Here is a 16,969-nt window from a genome sequence, read left to right on the forward strand (position 1 = left end):
TGCCATGATTGAAACCTTTTTTAAAATGGCTTCCAACAGAATATATCAAGACTTGAATGAAAATATAATTGAGTCACCTATTTAAATAGCTATCATTTGAGAGAGGGTTATCCTTTGTTGTACATGACGGTATAGGACAAAAGGACCCCTGGGTCAAATATACAGAAAACATTCTGGCTGACACATGGAAGCCTCTGTACCTTGGAAGCAGGGAGCTATCACACAATGTAGCCTCTGGGACATTTCCTAGAAACTTAGACCCTGACTAGAATTAAAACACAAAGAAAACCAAAATATTTCATCAGTTAATTCAATCAATCATTAACCAAACAAATTAGAAGAAATTTAACTGCAATTGCCACCATCTGTCCTCTGTTATCATTATGATCATCAGTCAATAGTTACTGAAGAGTTACTGGGAATTCTAATATGATCTTCAATAAATAAGACTCAGTGTATACAGCCTTTTTTTATTCCTGGTGAGAGGCATTCATGATTTAACAAAATATATAGCCTATTTATATGTGTTTATATGTACTTAAGCTGTACTGCCGTAAAACCTATTATGAGGGCCAAAAATCTTAACTGATCCTTTGTCCATGGCCTTAAAAAAGAGTGTAACTACTTCTTTTCAACTTAAATGTTACCACTTTAAATTAATACTGAGGTGACAAACCAAACCTAGTATAGTCAAAAATTCCTCCAGAAGTCACTGATAGATTTAAGATTCATTATTAAATTTCACAGTACTACCAACTTCAAAGTCTTCTAAATCTTTTGTCACAAAAATACTTACAGCATTGTAAATAAACTAAAACCTGATAGCATATATTATTAAAACTGCCATTTTTTTCCATAAAGGATTTGACCTACAGTGATTAAACTATGCAAAATAGGAAAAGACTGGTGATTGGAGATAAGCCTATCTAGCACATTTAGTCAATGGCAATTTCATTGTAACTTAGCCTTAATTTTTTTGCTGAAATGATCTAAGTAACAAAAGATTCACAGTAACAATATATTTTTTAAAAAAATCTAAGCTACATACGGTTCCCAATCACTAGTGAACAAATGGAATTCAAATGGTACATAAGAAATATCTAGAAAGTATGTGAGAGTCCCTAAACATCCTTAATTCAAAGTCTGGGGCTTGGAATCTACATTTCTTTAAATCTCATTGATGATTCTGATGATAAGCTTGGAAACCAGTCATATTTTTTTCTCAATAACTCAATTATTCCCATATACACAAGGTTTTTATTCTACAGCATGTATTTTTTCTTCAAAAAACACATACACAAACATGGCTATATCAGTAGTGGAAACTCTCACCTACTCCCCCCAAAACAGTGCACTGTGTAAAAGCATTGTTTGTTACTACTCAGTCTTACTGGTTTCAAAGCCTAAGCCTAACCAATTAGTAGCTGTGTGTAACTTCTGACATATTTTTTAATTTCTCTGTCTCTCAGTTTTCATCTGACATTTCATCAGGGATTTAAAACCACACCTTCTCAGAGGGTTGTTACGAGGATTTAATTGAACATGTGCAAAACACCTAGAGCAGTGTCCAGACAATAACAAGGGCTCAATAAATGTTAGCGTATATTCATTTTTATTATTTAATATGGGAAAGAAAGAAAACGCAAGTGAGATAGAGCAATCAAACATTACAAAGAGCACCTGGTATATGAACTTGCCTTGAAGGATGAGTAGGGCAGTAGAGATGATAATAAAGATAGTATGTATAAATAATAAAAAGACCAAGAATTTCAGGGTTCAAAATGGACATTTTAGATTGTAAACTCAGATGTATTAAGTAGGCTCATTTATATGCAGCCCAAATGCCAGACTGGGGAGTTAAGCAGTAATTCAGTAGATAACAGGAAGCCCTTACAATTCTTAAAGGGGGCAGTAATGTATTAAATGTAGGATTTTTAGAATTCCTGTCTGGGCAAAGTGCCATCTTAAGAATGAGGAACCAGAACTTCCAGGCAAAATGGAGGTGTAGGTGGAAACACTGCGCCTACTCACACAACCAAAATTAAGGATAACAAAGATTTAGAAACAAAAACAACCAGAAAAGACAGAAAACTGAACTATACAAAAGTCCGACAACCATTCACCCAGACCGGTATTAGGGGCACAGTCAGCGGCCAGCAGAGAGGGGTCTTGGCAAGAAAAAGCGGTGGCTGGCAGACCCAGGCGAGAAGGCGGGGCTAGCAGACCCTGAGCAAGGGGAGGAAACAAGGAGACCCAGTGAGGCATGTAAGGCCACTGGTTGACCACAGTCACACATTCACGTGCAGATAAACAAGGCAAAAACAGGCAGCAAGAAAGACTGCACAACCCAGGACCCCAGCAATGGGAAATAAAGCCTAAAAGCACTGATTGAAAATACTTGTTGGGGTAGAGGTGCCAGGAGAGACTCCCAGCCTCACAGGAGAGTTTGTTGGAGAGACCCACAGGGTCCTAGAACCTACACAAGCCCACCCACCCGGGAACCAGCACCAGAAGGGCCCAATTTGCTTTTGGGAAGTGGCAGAGGGAACTGAAATACAAGCAGAGCAAGCACCATTGTTCCCTCTCTGACTCTGCCCCCACATACAGCACCACAACCCAGCAACTGGGTTGCCCCGCCCTGGCGAACAAATAAGGCTCTACCCTTCACTACGTAACAGGGGCAACCAGACCAAAAAATTATGGTGCAAATGGAAGAAAAAATCAAAGCCCCAGAGCCAATACTTTTAAGCAACCAAGAGATAGCTAATCTATCAGATGCACACTTCAAAACACTGGTGATCAGGATGCTCACAGAACTGGTTGATTTTGGTGGCAAATTCGATGACAAAATTAAGGCTACACTAAGTGAAATGAAGGAAAATACACAGGGAACCAATAATGATGGAAAGGAAACTGGGTCTCAAATCAATGGAGTGGACCAGAAGGAAGAAACAACCAAACAGAAAAGAATGAAGAAACAAGAATTCAAAAAATGAGGAGAGGCTTAGTTACCAATCTCCAGGACATCTTTAAACATTCCAACATCCAAATTATAGGGGTACCAGAAGGGAAAGAGGAAGAGCAATAAGTGGAAAATTTATCTGAACAAATAATAAAGGAGAACTTCCCCAATCTAGCAAAGGAAATAGACTTCCAGGAAATCCAGGAAGCTCAGAGAGTCCCAAAGAAATTGGACCCAAGAAGGAACACACCAATACACATCATAATTACATTAGCCAAGATTAAAATGGAGAGAATTCTAGAAGCAGAAAGACATAAGGGGACAGTCACCTAAAAGGAGTTCTCATCAGACTATCAGCTGATTTCTCAAAAGAGACCTTCCAGGCAAGAAGGGGCTGGAAAGAAGTATTCCAAGCCATGGAAGGCAAGGACCTACATCCAAGATTGCTCTATCCAGCAAACCTTTCATTTAGAATGAAAGGGCAGATAAAGTGCTTCTCAGATAAGGTTAAGTTAGAGGAGTTCATCATCACCAAGCCCTTATTGTATGAAATGTTAAAGGGACTTATCTAAGAAAAAGAAGATAAAAAATATGAACAGTGAAAGGACAGCAAACTCACAAGTTATTAACAACCACACCTAAAACAAAAGCAAACTAAGCAAACAGCTAGAACAGGAGCGGAGCCACAGAAATGGAGATCACATGGAGGGTTAACAACAGGGGAGCAGGAGGAAGTGAGAGGGGAAGAAGGTACAGAGAATAAGCAGCATAGACAGTGGGGAGAAAATAGACAGTGGGGAGAAAATAGACAGCGGGGAGAAAATAGACAGGGGGAGGGTAAGAGTAATGTGGGAAATGTAGAAGCTAAAGAACTTATGACACATGAATATGAACTAAGGGGGGGGATGTGGGTGTGGGGGGGTATGCAGGGTATGCAGGGTGGAGGGGAGTGAAGGGGGGAAATGGGACAACTGTAATGGCATAATCAATAAAATATATTATAAAAAGTTTTTAAAAAGAATGAGGAACCAGCCTAAGGAGTGGATAAGCCATTGATAAAATTAAAAAACATCTTTGACTGTTGAAATATAAAAATATCAGCCCTGACTGGGTAGCTCATTGGTTAGAGAATCATTCCACTACACCAAGGTTAAGGGTTTGATACCCAGTCAGAGCACATATAAGAAACAACCAATGAATGCATAAATAAGTGAAATAATAAATCTAAGTGTCTCTCAATAAATGAAATTGTTAAAATGTCAAAGCATCACTGTGAGAAATGGATGCAAACTAACTAGAATCTTCCAGAATGGATAAAGGGGGGTGTGTGTGTGTGTGTGTGTGTGTATATACACACACACACACACACACACACACACACAGAAATGCATAGTATAAAAAGACCAAAAGAACCATTTGCAGACTACTTGGATGTTAGTAGCATAGAGGTATTTCAGGAGAATGTCCAAAATCATGAAAATTACATGTGTAACAATACTTCTATTTATATATAAACGTTCTCCAATAAATCTCTAAGGGTTCCTAGATAAAGGATAAATCATTTTCCTTTTCTAAAGGACATTTGTTCTTTAGCACCTTTTCTCAAAAAGAAAACTACTTTCAGAATTCATCTATAATTTCCTCTGGCTAGCATTATACAACATTATTAATTTTTTTATTTTTACCATTTCTAAAATTTAGTCTCTCAAAAATTATTTAAGAAATGCTGGGCTAATAATTGGACGCTCAATGGAACCAAATTATAAACCCTGAATCCCCACTGGAATCAATGGTAGGTAAATGGCATTCAATTGTTAATGTCACTAAAACAAGCACTTCTTCTTTTGGTAAATAAAATTTGCCCAAGACAATTATCATCAACAGTGGCCACTGTTAAATTAACTTTTAGAACATGGGGAAAATGTTTAACAGTCCACAGAATTCAAATAAAAAGGTGAAAATTCTCATTTAGTTCCAAACTCTTCTCAACATATTTAAAAATCCACAGCAACACACTAAAGAAAATTCCTCCTTTATTTTTAAGCACATAAAATACAAACATCCCAGATATACTCACCCTTTTTGTCACCCAAGGTAACAACACATACTGCTGCTGCTTACAACTAAGAAAATAAAGAAATATATTGTGCCACACTTTACCATGCCTTCACAAGGTCTGATTCACTACGTGAAAAACACTATATAAACCTTTGTGACTTTAGTTAACCTCCACCGACTAACAAAGTTTGATATGAAAACACAGTGAGGCTCCTAAAGGGTGAATTTCACTGTGTCTCAGGACCCTGCCTCATCATGACCAGTCTCCTTGCCACGTCACTGAAGAGGAGCTAGACAAGAGAGGGATTCGAAATTACACACTGTATCAATCTATTAAATGTTATTTGCTTAATTTTTCAGATACACTATGGCAGGGCAAAAACTGTTCCACAAAAAACAAAACACAACAAAAAGTCTTTGACCATGTAATTAGAAGAGAAAATGTAATGTTAACAGAGAAAACATCCATTTAGAAATAAGAAATAGCCCTGGTCAGTGTGCCTCAGTGGATCCAGCACTGATCTGTGAAGCAAAGGGTCATCAGTTGGATTCTCAGTCAGGGCACAGGCCTGGGTTGTGGGCCAGGCCCCCAGTAAGGGTACATGACGGTCAACCACACATTGATGTCTCTCCCCTCTCTTTCTCCCTCCCTTCCCGTCCCCCTAAAAATAAATAAATAAATAAATAAATAAATAAATCTTTTTAAGAAAATTAAAAATAAATAAATAAACAAATGTAGAGACAGCTATTAATCAAATCTTTGGATGAAAAAATTCAAATGCTAGCATCCCTAGAAATTAATAAAGTAATTTAAAGAAGGCTATCACATTTTTATTTTGTATATTCTCAGGAAAAATGGAAAATAATGACCCACTTGAAAAGAGAGAGTCCTTGGTAGAATACCTGTGTTTAAGCCCTACAAAAGGGAGAAAGGTGGAAACAGGCCCATCTGATTTAAAAAGATCAAAGTCTATTGGAATGTGTGCCAGCACAGACACAAGGAAGCCAGCATTCTCATATTGTGGGTAGGAGTGTCTCTGTGAAGATATTTGGCATTATCAATCAAAATTACAAATGCAAACAACCCTTTAAGCAATTCCATTTCTAGGAATTTTCTGATAGATATACTCATACATATACCAAAAATACATATACATATGGCAAAAAAATTACACTGCAGTGTCACTAACAGAAAGACTATAAAGAACCTAATTGCCTATCAATAGAAACTGGTTAAATATATTATGATAAAGCCAAATACAATGCAGCTGTACAAAAAAAAAGATACAGCTACTGATTTTGACTTAGTAAAAAAAAGCAAAATACAAAAATAGTTAATTGTATTTTTAAGGATATTATTTGTGTTGAGAAGGGGGCAGTGAAAATACATGTGTATTTACATATACCTGTACCAATTATTTCTAGAAGTATACACAAGAAACTGCTAACACTGGTTGTTTCCAGGAAGACGAAATCAATGGTAGAAAAACTGGAGACTCCTTCTTGTAAGCCCTATTGTATCTTTTGAATTTCAAACCATATGAATGTCTTATCTAAGGAAAAACATAAAATAATCAAATTTTATAAGAGTAAAGGGTGAAAAGTAAAGAATATTTCTTAAGCACAAAATCTGACCCAGTAAATAACTGTTCCTATTTTGGCCTTATTAAAAATTCCCTCTTCCTCTTCTCCTTCCATCTAAATTGTTCTTTTTTCATTCCTTCCTGTCAACTGTCCCAGTGAATTTTACTCTTCTCCATTTAGACTTCTTGGGGACATTTGCAGCAACTGCTTAGCCGGGCTAGGAGTTCTATTTGCCAATGAGGTTGATGAACCTTGTTCCAGTAATGCTAACACAAAATGAGCAACAACATCGGCAGTAAAAGAAATCTGAGTGTTTACAGAAGGGTAGATAACTCCACTTATGCAACAGAAAAAAAAATAAGCTGAGGGAAGATGGGGCAGTCACTGAGATTTGAAATATTTAGTTTTAACAATATCATAAAAAATTCTTCCAAAACTAATTTAAACACTTACTCAATATTATCAAGTCCATTCATAAATATTTTATTACCTAAAAAAAATCTTACCAGAAACAGAATATCTGTACTAGAAAAAAATGATTTTCCCACTCTGTAATTAAAAAACCAAACTTACATTCCCAGTAGGGCTAGAGAGTGACTCTGCACCTAGAATACCTAAATCAGGGGTCACCATGGTCACTGCTAATTAGTTGCCTAAACTAATGTTTTCTCTTTTCACTTCCATTCTGTAATTTATTTGCAAATGTATGCATGCAAAATGGGCAGAAGTAGGTTTACAGTTGTGGTACAAATAATAATATAAGAATAAAACTTTCATGTCCTCACAACTGTAAACCTACTTTTGCCCATCACTGTATATTAATATTTCACATGCTGGGGTCAAGTTTTATATTACATACTTAATATCTCTGATTTCTTCCTTGTCCAGAGCAATATGCTTCTAGATTAATTAACTCACAGCAGATTTCTCCTCCATGCAGTTGTAACTGGGGGAAAAGGTCATGACTAGTCCTGTGGTATATGGGAATCTGGGTGAGATATGCAAACACAATGTTTCCAACAGACATCTGGTTAATGCATGTTTGCACTTCAACCTGACCAACAACCATCATAAAAGAAAAGCTCTCTGACTTGAAAGTTCTCAAAAAAAATCAAACCTGATAATAAAATTAATAGGCTTTAGTATTCTCCGTTTTAGTGAGTAAATATTATACAAAACTCTTAAGTAGGTTAATAGGTTGTAGTAAAATCTCCTTTGCATCCTGCCTGGGTGGCTCAGTCAGTTGGAGCATCATCCCAAAAGGTCACAGGTTTGATCCCTGGTCACAGCAAATACCTAGGTTGCAGGTTCAATCCCCAGTCAGGGAACATACACAAGGCATCCCATCTATGTTTTTCTCTCTCTCTTTCTCTCTCTCTCCCCAGCTTCATCTCTCTCTAAAATCAATAAATACATCCTAAGGTGAGGATTTTTTAAATCTCCTTTGCTATAAACAAAAAAAATCTCCTTTGCTTAGATTTAAAGTGCTATATTCGTTCTCTGCTCAACCTCTACAATATTATTTCCTTTATCAGATACAAAAGTCCTGAATACCAGTGAAATTCCTCTTATTTTAACAAAAAAACTTTCCACAATGCTCAACGTTTATTATAATCTATAAAAGCCCCCATTTTTCCTAAAACTATTCATTTATAATAAAACATACTGAGAAATTTTCATTTCTTTACAAATAACAGACCAGAAAAACATCTTCAGAACTATCTTGACATTCCTGACCCTTTCAAACACAATGGCAGAAAACTGCCATGTGGGGGATAAAAGATCTCTGAGCCCCACACAAAAGGTAATTAGTGTTTTAAAAGCAGAGTGAGTATACATGTGAAATACATATTATATAGTTACACAAACTAAATTATTAACTTTCCAACTTGGCATCAGGACAGGGTAGTTGGGAGAGAATGAAAAGAAAATACTCAGCTTAAAATTAACAATGGGTCCATTTATTCAAGGTAGAATGGTTCTCCCATTTCAGCTTGAGAGAACTGAAAGTCTCTTTTTATCCTCCCTTAGGACGGAAACTGCAGCTAGCCCATCTGGAGAATCACTCAACTATATTCACAGCTTCACTCCCAGACAAGCAATGGCAAGAAAAGTCTTCTTCACTTGGCACTGAAAACCAACACAGAGAAATGTGACTTTGAGGTGTTTAAATTTCCTCCTTCAAGGACCAGTTCAATTAATTTCTCCTGTTGGAAGCTGACCCCGGCAAATACAAAAAGATCTATGCCCACAGAAACTGAGAAAGGTACTTATCTGTACCTTTACCATTTCCTCAAACACTGTCTTGTGACAGGTTTTATGACACTGTCCAGTACTGTACTTACTTCTTTTCTCCACAACCCATTACTCTGTATCTTTTTCAGTGACTCCTAGGAAGTATTCCTTTAACTGCTGAATGAATGAATTCACAGCCAAGTACTTCACGACTCTTCCTCTGTTCTATGTTGTACTCTCACTCAAACAGGGCTCCACACTCCAGTAAACAGTAAATATCTCCTGCTTTTCAAATCCAACTAAAATCTTGTCTGAGCTGGTAACAAGTGACCCTCCCCTAATTCTTGAGAATCAAAGTTATTACACGGGTATTAAAATGTCTGATCTCATTCTTATCTGCTAAAGAAATACCATAGATTTGTTTATGGAGAAATGGAAGATCATTCTTAAGAAATCCAAATAGTGGCATTTAAGTAAAATACTCTAACATCACATATCAGAAAATAACACACAGCAGAGTACTTCAAGTTTAGGATACTGTATTTAAAAGGTGTTATTCACACAAATATTATCCTTCTTGTAATTTCATCATGAGAAACATCAACTTGCCAAAATAGGGCCTTGAACGTGCAACAAGTCTCCTATTTCTTATAAAATATACTGGCAAAGACTAAGAAACCCACACTGCAACAATGAAACCCATCCCTACATTCTATGGTTTCAAGGTAATTCCATAAATACAAGGTCATAAAAAGAGCCTGCAAACTCTTGTTGCCAGCACTCCAGTTTACGAATAGGAAAGTGAAAACAATGACTCGTGATGATTAATCTATGGCAATCTGGCATTCCCTCTGGGCTTGCAGAAATGACGAACCTTATCTTAGAAATCAACACACTAAAAAAATGCAAAATTACTAGAATATAGGTGATGAACAAATTCAGGTGACATGTTAAAATTTTATAGTCCATATTTTTTTAAGGAACAAGCAATATTCAGCATATTCATATGCTAATTGCAATAAAATCTAAAAAAAAAACAACAAACCAACCCAGAATGTTCAAGTCCAGCCAACAGCTTATTCATGTCAAATGCATTCAACATCAGAGGTACAGTGTTATAAGACAAGCAAGGTAAATAGCCCTTTGAAGTTCAAAATAACAATACTTGACCCAAGGAAACATTGTGCTCTTTTGAACTCTAAATATAAAGATGCGGCTTCCTAGCTGGAATTTTATTTTTTCAATTCCAATAAACTGTAAGTAAAAAATATATAACTGTTATGTTCCCTACAACTATTGGGGATTTGATGTTTCAAGTCTCTAAATAATTATTCTTTTTAATTTTATTATTATAATAAATGAAAGAGTACTAGGTGCTAAGAATTTCATACACACTATTAAAATAAGAGAATCACTAAACTACATGTTTTAAGACGTGTTCAGGTTTTAATTGCTTCATGATACTATTGATCTAGTAACCACTAAAATATTAATGTATTACATAAAAGCCAAAATAAATATAACCAGAGAACTAATAAGATTAAGTATAATATTAATAATTTTACTGTAACAATATAAATTAAGTACTAGACATACAACTTTATTAGGCAATGTTACTAGGCATGTTTGAACCACACAAGGGGTTAAAAATAACCACAATGAAAAGCCAAGAGCCCAGCAGCACAGTTGAGCCAACATTCCCTCCTCTCCTCTCCCTCCCCTCCCCATCCTCTCCAGTCCAGAATGAATCGCATGCCCCACTGCACAGGGCCCAAAAAGGTCACAGGAGATGGCAGAGACTTTTGTAAGAGAACAGAAATAACCCAGCAGCTTTGTTACCGGGCTTCTTTTAATCAGTATGTTCAAAATCCTTTAATTAGCACTCTGTCTACACAAGGAAAGCATTTCTTCTGTGCCAGGGGAGGGCACGTATGTATGTACACAGTGTTCTGTTTTATCAGCATCACAACATGGAGCCTCAAATTGTCTGCCAGGGAACTGAAGCACAGAAAACTTTTTTAAAAGCATGGTACCACACAGTTACATACCAATTTGCATTTCTATTACCAAACAACAAAGTGATAATTAAATTTGTTTTATTTAGGCATCAATTTGTTTCTGAACTTTTTTTCAGCGAAAATGGAAGTACTATTAATGAAAAAACTTTTTTAGGCCATTATCGAAAAGTAGGATATTCAAACTTAATATGAAATAATGTTAACAAAACATAAAAATGAAAAATATTCTAATGTTGTTTCATTCCTCATAATAGGTCTTCAGTAAGAGAAAAAAAATTGCCTCACTCAAACAAGAATAAATCACAAGGCACACTTTTACATGGATGCTTTACTTTTAAAATGTCATCCAACCACAAAGTCTTAAAACTTGCAGGCTGGATTACATGTGTGTATTTCCTTGTAAAATCTGAAAAACTGAAATCAAGACAGAAAGTAGTGACAAATTACTGACAACTATTTATAAATCCACAGCCAAGATCACTTCATTAGTAAGATGGGATTTGCAGTATTTTAATAGACATATAAGTGTTACAAACTTATTTTTAATCTTTCAAAATCAAGTTGAATATATATTATAAGAAGCAGTGTATGTATATATGCACTTATATAATTAAATAAAATAATAACCTTCTAATATCTGATTATAGAAACAATCTACTTAAATTTAAGATAAGGTTTATTAGTAGGGAGGCAGCATAATATAATTGCTTGAAAGCCAGTTCTTCCACACCAGTCATGTGAGCTCACAGACAGTTCTGAACAATGGGAATAATACCACTATTTGGCAAGATGGCATGAGTATTAAAAAAGATGATGCATGTTAAGCACTTAGCAAAAATCCCAAAATTTGATGGTAAGGCCATTCGGGGGGAGGGGGAGGGTAGGTATTTGTATGTACTGCACAAGTGTAAATTAGCATGACCTATCAAAGGTATATACATATATATAGAAAACCATGTAGATATGGTATCCACTACAGCACTGTTTGTAACAGGAATATTGGAAACAATATAAATGCCCATCAATAGTGTATGGTTAAATAAATGTTACCTCCCTACATGAAAATTCTATCTAGCTGTTAAAAAAAAAACTCAACATACTAATAGGGAAAGTTCTTCATGGTAAACTGCTGAGAAAAAGCACAGTGTGAAACAGTGTGTATAATACACTACCATATAAGTTCGCTTTTACTTCAATATACAAAAAAAAACCCTCTGGAAAGTTATACAAGTAATTAAGAGCAATAATTACCTACTGATGAGGAAATTGAAACAGTAGCTGACACAGTCAAGCCCCAATAAATGAAAGTTATAATTGCTCCCTTCATCATCACCAGAACATCCTTAAAATATATATATACAGAATCCATTCAAACTAAACTCATACTAATGTAAACAGCCAAATCTCAATTATTCATAAACTGACTAATTGGAGAGCCAAGACTCTCATTTCTTCTTCAAAGGTAAGTAGATTTTGGCCATTTTACTGTGGGCTATCACCTTCACCAGAAAGTAAACTGAGGAATAATGTCAAAGACAGTCATTTCATTAATATTGATCAACAGTTTTTAATAAACAGCATTGGAACTGAAAGGAACCAAGAAATTCCATAGTACAGCCTTCTAATGTTACATATGAAAAAACAAAATAAGATCCAGAGAATTCCCGAAAGTAATTACAGTTGAAAGATCTGAAGACTATGCCCTAATTAAATGCTTTTCATTTTACCATTAAGATGATTAAGGGAAACTGAAAATAAATAAAATTGAAATTAATTATCCTTGCTAACTTCCCTTCCACCACATCTTTTATTACAGGTAACTAAATCTGTTCAAATCAAATCCCGTATGCAATTGTAGTAAGTAGAGAACAGGCCATCTAGAGATAATTAGTACTGAGGTTTCCAGGATTAAGCACTGAATGAACATCTGTAACAAAATCTGTAAAGTTTGCTTACACTAGAGATTGTCAGAGGCATGTTGAAATCCTTGCCACCTTGCAGCCGGAAACCCCAAGGAGCTGGGCCAACCAAGGACACACTGTAGTTGCTCATGGTTCTAATGGCTCAAAGTCCAATCCCAGAAAGTGAAACTGTGAAAAGAAATTCAAATGACTTTAAAAATGTTTATTTGAAGCCCTATTATATATTTAATATAAACTCAATTAAACTATGTTCAGTATTTTGTTTGTGGGGAAATGAAGGGCTACAGAGAAAAAGTCTATATTAAGTTCTTACTTCAATCTAAAAAAAGAAATATATGAGCTAATATACAATTTCTAAACTCATGCCAATTTCCATAGTATAAAATTCCACATCAGAATATATTTCTAGACACTTGATCAGTTTTACAACTTGCTACAATTTGTGGCTTCTTGCATACAAACTTTAATTCAAAGTACTTTACAACATTTTGTTCCGTGAAAAAAAAGAACAAGATTTTATTTCAAGTTTAATTCAAAATGGTTTTCTCCTTTCCTCTACTTCATACATTCTTTTGCCTATAATTGGCAAGGGTACCCCAATTTCACTTACTTAAATTCTAAATTACTGTAACATATGAAAAGGAATGCTAATTCACCCTCTCACTCACGCTTACTAAATGCTCTGAGTTTTTTTAAATGTATAGAACTATTCTCTCCAATCATAAGCTATAACTTGAATTTCCACTTAGAGGGATGTGATATATTCCACACTTAAAGTAATACTTACTTTTTCTTCAGATAGGCCATGATAGGCAACACAGTGATATTTCAATCCGGGCCTGCTTCTTGTTTATGTACACACCTCACCAGGCGAAGTAGAAGGTGAGCATTTACCAGAGTGAGACTGACTAAGCATGGTAGGAGTATTTAATGCATGAAAGGGAGCAGAAGCTTTAGAAAAGAATCAGTGCTTTAGTGCCTTCTTTTTTGTGTTTTGCTGTAAGTGTGCTCATGTTGACTCTCGTGGTGGTATTTTTATATGACAAAAAACTAAAGCAAAAAAGTATGCACTGGAGTTTGTGGCTGGTTGTTACAGCAGTTACAGGTGGGTGGGAGAAAATGGGAGGAATGGACATTTTCTAAGATGTACTGGTAGTACTAAGAAACATAGTATTTCTCTCTTTAAAAATATTAAAAATATAACATGAATAATTTAATAATTATAAAACCACTTTTTTTAAAAAAGCTGTTTAAGACATACTTTCTTAGAAAACCTGTGCTGCTCAACTAAATCACCCTATATTACCTGTCTGAAATTATTTTTTAACCCATTCAAAATTTCTATCCCATCATACCAAATTGATAGTGGCAGATGTAATTTGAACCAGTGGGTTTATTAAAACCAAATTCAGTCCATATTTTTCATAAAGGGAAAGTGAGGAAAACTTTTACGTAAGTCTGGGACTTAAAGAAAAATTAAATGAGTGAAAATCTGCATAACATCTACCTAGAAACTAAATGAGTTTTCCCATAGGCATGGCAGTACACTAAAGTCCTAGGTGAGAATGCATTACTCCAACACTGATATAATAGTCACAGGGCCTTGTAAAGACCAAAGGCCAAGCCAGAAGCCAAACTGTTAGATATACCTGAAAAATGAACAGCAGGGAGCTAATAAGGAGCCACATACAATTTAATTCCTTTCCCCTATAATAATGAGATGTTTCTCAGAGCTAGAAAAGACTGTTTTGATATTGACATATTATACAAATCAGAAGTGTATAAAGCCAACAGATATTTCGCAGGCAGCCTGCCCTCCCTTCTAGTTCAATCTTTCAACCTTTGTCACGAGAAGAATGTTTAAGTTAGGTACAACTACTGGCCTCACTGTTGCACTATTCCCTACAAGAAAATGTGTTTACGTATCTATGCACACATGTTCAACCTCTTTTTACTTGGGAGTTCTCTTCCTGACTCCTCCTGTTTGTTATCAAAGACTCTAGCACTGGCAAAATCACAGCTACACTACAAAACCAGTGTAATTTCATTTCCAGTCAGTGTCGTTTCTGCCTGCTACCTCCCCCTGCTAGCTTCATTGCCTGAAAATATTCGTATCCCTTAAGCAATGCTAACATTACTGGCCTTTTCCAGGTCTCCATCTGGTTATTAATGCCCAAACTCTTCCTAAAATACCAAGCAGGCAGGAAATAGCAGCCTATTCCGCTTTCAAACTTATAGAAAATGTTGGAACTTCTGTATAGTTCCGGATTTTCTCGTAGGGAAAGTCTGAACTATGTATTCACCCTGGTACTTGGGAAGGAAGGTTGGTCATTTCCCACACTCCTATTCCAGTTTCTTTGAAGGACAATGAGAAGTGGGAAAAGGGAATTCGTGATGAACTGCACAGGGTAACAGGGGTCTGAAATTAAGGAGCAGGATGTCGAGATTCTCTTTCTTCCCCGTTCAGAGACAGTGGAGGTAGGGCTGAAGAACTGAGGCCACAGGCGCAGGATGAAAGCCGCCACGAGACAGTTTTCCAGCAGATGTTCTCGCCTAGTCCTGTTTGCCAAATAAGGCTCCAGAGCCGGCTGTTTCCGTGGCAGGCGGGTTCCAACGTCCTCCGGTCAGGAAGGCGGACTTGGGCTAGGATCTGGCGTTCACACCCTAGCCCTGCCCTGCCCAGCGCAGCCACGAACTTTCTTTCCAAGCTCTGCCCTGGCTGTACGCCCTTCCTTTTTCCACTTATTGTCAAGCGCACTGAAGACACAGTCTTACAAAAGCCCCAACGAGCAGGCAAGTACTAATAAACCTGGCGTTCACGACAGATTTGTTTTTTAAAAGAGATTTAAAAAACAAATTTTTTTGAGAGATTTCCGGACGCACGAAAGTTTTCCCCAAACAGGTTACGAAATCCTAACTATCTGGTGGGGGTGGTGGTGGATTAAAGCTTCTCAGTAGCGTGAGAACAAACAAAAACTAACACGCCATTCCCATTGAGTCCGGCTTCCTTCCCACACCCCCCAAGACACTGGTGCCGGGCGTGGGTGGACGTGGGCGCCCAGACCGGTGCCCAGAGCCCGCCAGCGGGTCTGTGCAGGGTGCCCGGAGGGCTTTCGGCGCCCTGCCTCGCGATCCAGGGCACCCCGCTCCTGCATCTCTGCCTTCGCAGCGCAGGTCCGGGCCAGAGCGGGCTCCGGGGACCTCCAAAGCCCGTCCATTGGCCTCACGCCCACTCCGCGCTGCCCTTTCCCCAGCGCTCCTCTTCCCACGCCACTCTCCCACCTCCACCTCTCCGCGTCCGAAAACACCTGAGAAACCGCCCCGCTCAGGGGGCGCCCCCTCCCTCTCCCCAGAAGGGCTTCAGCGCGAGGGGACCGCTACTTCCCCCGCTCCCTTTGCCCGGACTCAGAGACGCGCACCCCAAGCGGGTGACCACTCACCTCTGGTCCAGCGACGCGATGCCTCCACCTCCGAGGAGCGCTGACAAGTGATTCGTAAGGCGTGCGCCGTCCTCTCAACCCGCGGGAACTTCCGCCTCTTGGCTCACCCCCCCACGGCCCCGCCCCCGAGCGGACACGCCCCCTTCGCTCCCGGCCTCGCCCTTGGGCTGGGCGAAACCGCGCGGCGCGGCGCGGGAAGCCAGCTGCGGAGCCCGGCGCTCGGGCTTGCTGGGGCGAGCTGAAGCTTCCGCGGAAAAACAATTGCGCTATCGAGTTCTGGTGGGAGTAGTCTTAAGAATTTTCGAGCACTGCCTAGCAAACGTCTGCTCCGCGAGTTTGTTTTGCATTGGATGCATTCTTCTCTCCAGAAACTCAATTGGCAAACAGTTGCTTTGTCTAAAAATAGAAGGGGGCTTTGGATAAATCCCCATCTATGCAAGTTTAACGGCTACCGCCTGGTTTTTGTGCGTATGTGTGGTTTTCTGGTTTGGGGGTTTTTTTGAGAGAGAGTTTAGAATTTCCTGAGAAGCACAAACCGTCAAGTTTGCTTGTCAGGATGGTGAAAATCAGTAACTTTAATATCTAAAAACTAAACCTTGTGTTCACATTAGAAGGCAGTGATTAAGAGTAGCGGCCAAAAGTTGAACCACTGTGTCCTCAGTTTATTCTTCTAAATCCAAGTCAATAATAGCCCACTTCCAATAAAGTTTCAATAGTACAGTTTCTACAAAGCTGCTTTGATTTAGTCCA

General features: G+C 37.8%; 1 protein-coding gene across 9 annotated transcripts in view; it reads right to left on the bottom strand.

Moving 5' to 3' along the window:
- PDLIM5 (PDZ and LIM domain 5) overlaps window positions 1-16,327 on the bottom strand; it is a 208,726-nt gene extending 192,399 nt beyond the window's left edge. For 6 of the 9 annotated variants that reach the window (XM_037046088.1, XM_037046087.1, XM_037046086.1 and 3 more), the window contains exons 1-2: window positions 16,220-16,326; window positions 12,814-12,947 (exon numbers count right to left, since the gene is read on the bottom strand). In XM_037046088.1, coding sequence (XP_036901983.1) covers window positions 12,814-12,909 — 96 coding nt within the window. In that variant the 5' untranslated portion in view covers window positions 12,910-12,947; window positions 16,220-16,326. Of the gene's footprint in view, window positions 1-12,813; window positions 12,948-16,219 lie in introns of all 9 variants that reach the window. The other 3 variants (XM_037046092.1, XM_037046091.1, XM_037046089.1) reach the window with 1 other exon arrangement.
- Between the last annotated feature and the right edge of the window lie 642 nt (window positions 16,328-16,969).

Source organism: Sturnira hondurensis, unplaced genomic scaffold, assembly GCF_014824575.4.
Source record: "Sturnira hondurensis isolate 20B ecotype Veracruz unplaced genomic scaffold, ASM1482457v3 Scaffold0004998, whole genome shotgun sequence".
Classification (NCBI taxonomy): domain Eukaryota; kingdom Metazoa; phylum Chordata; class Mammalia; order Chiroptera; family Phyllostomidae; genus Sturnira; species Sturnira hondurensis.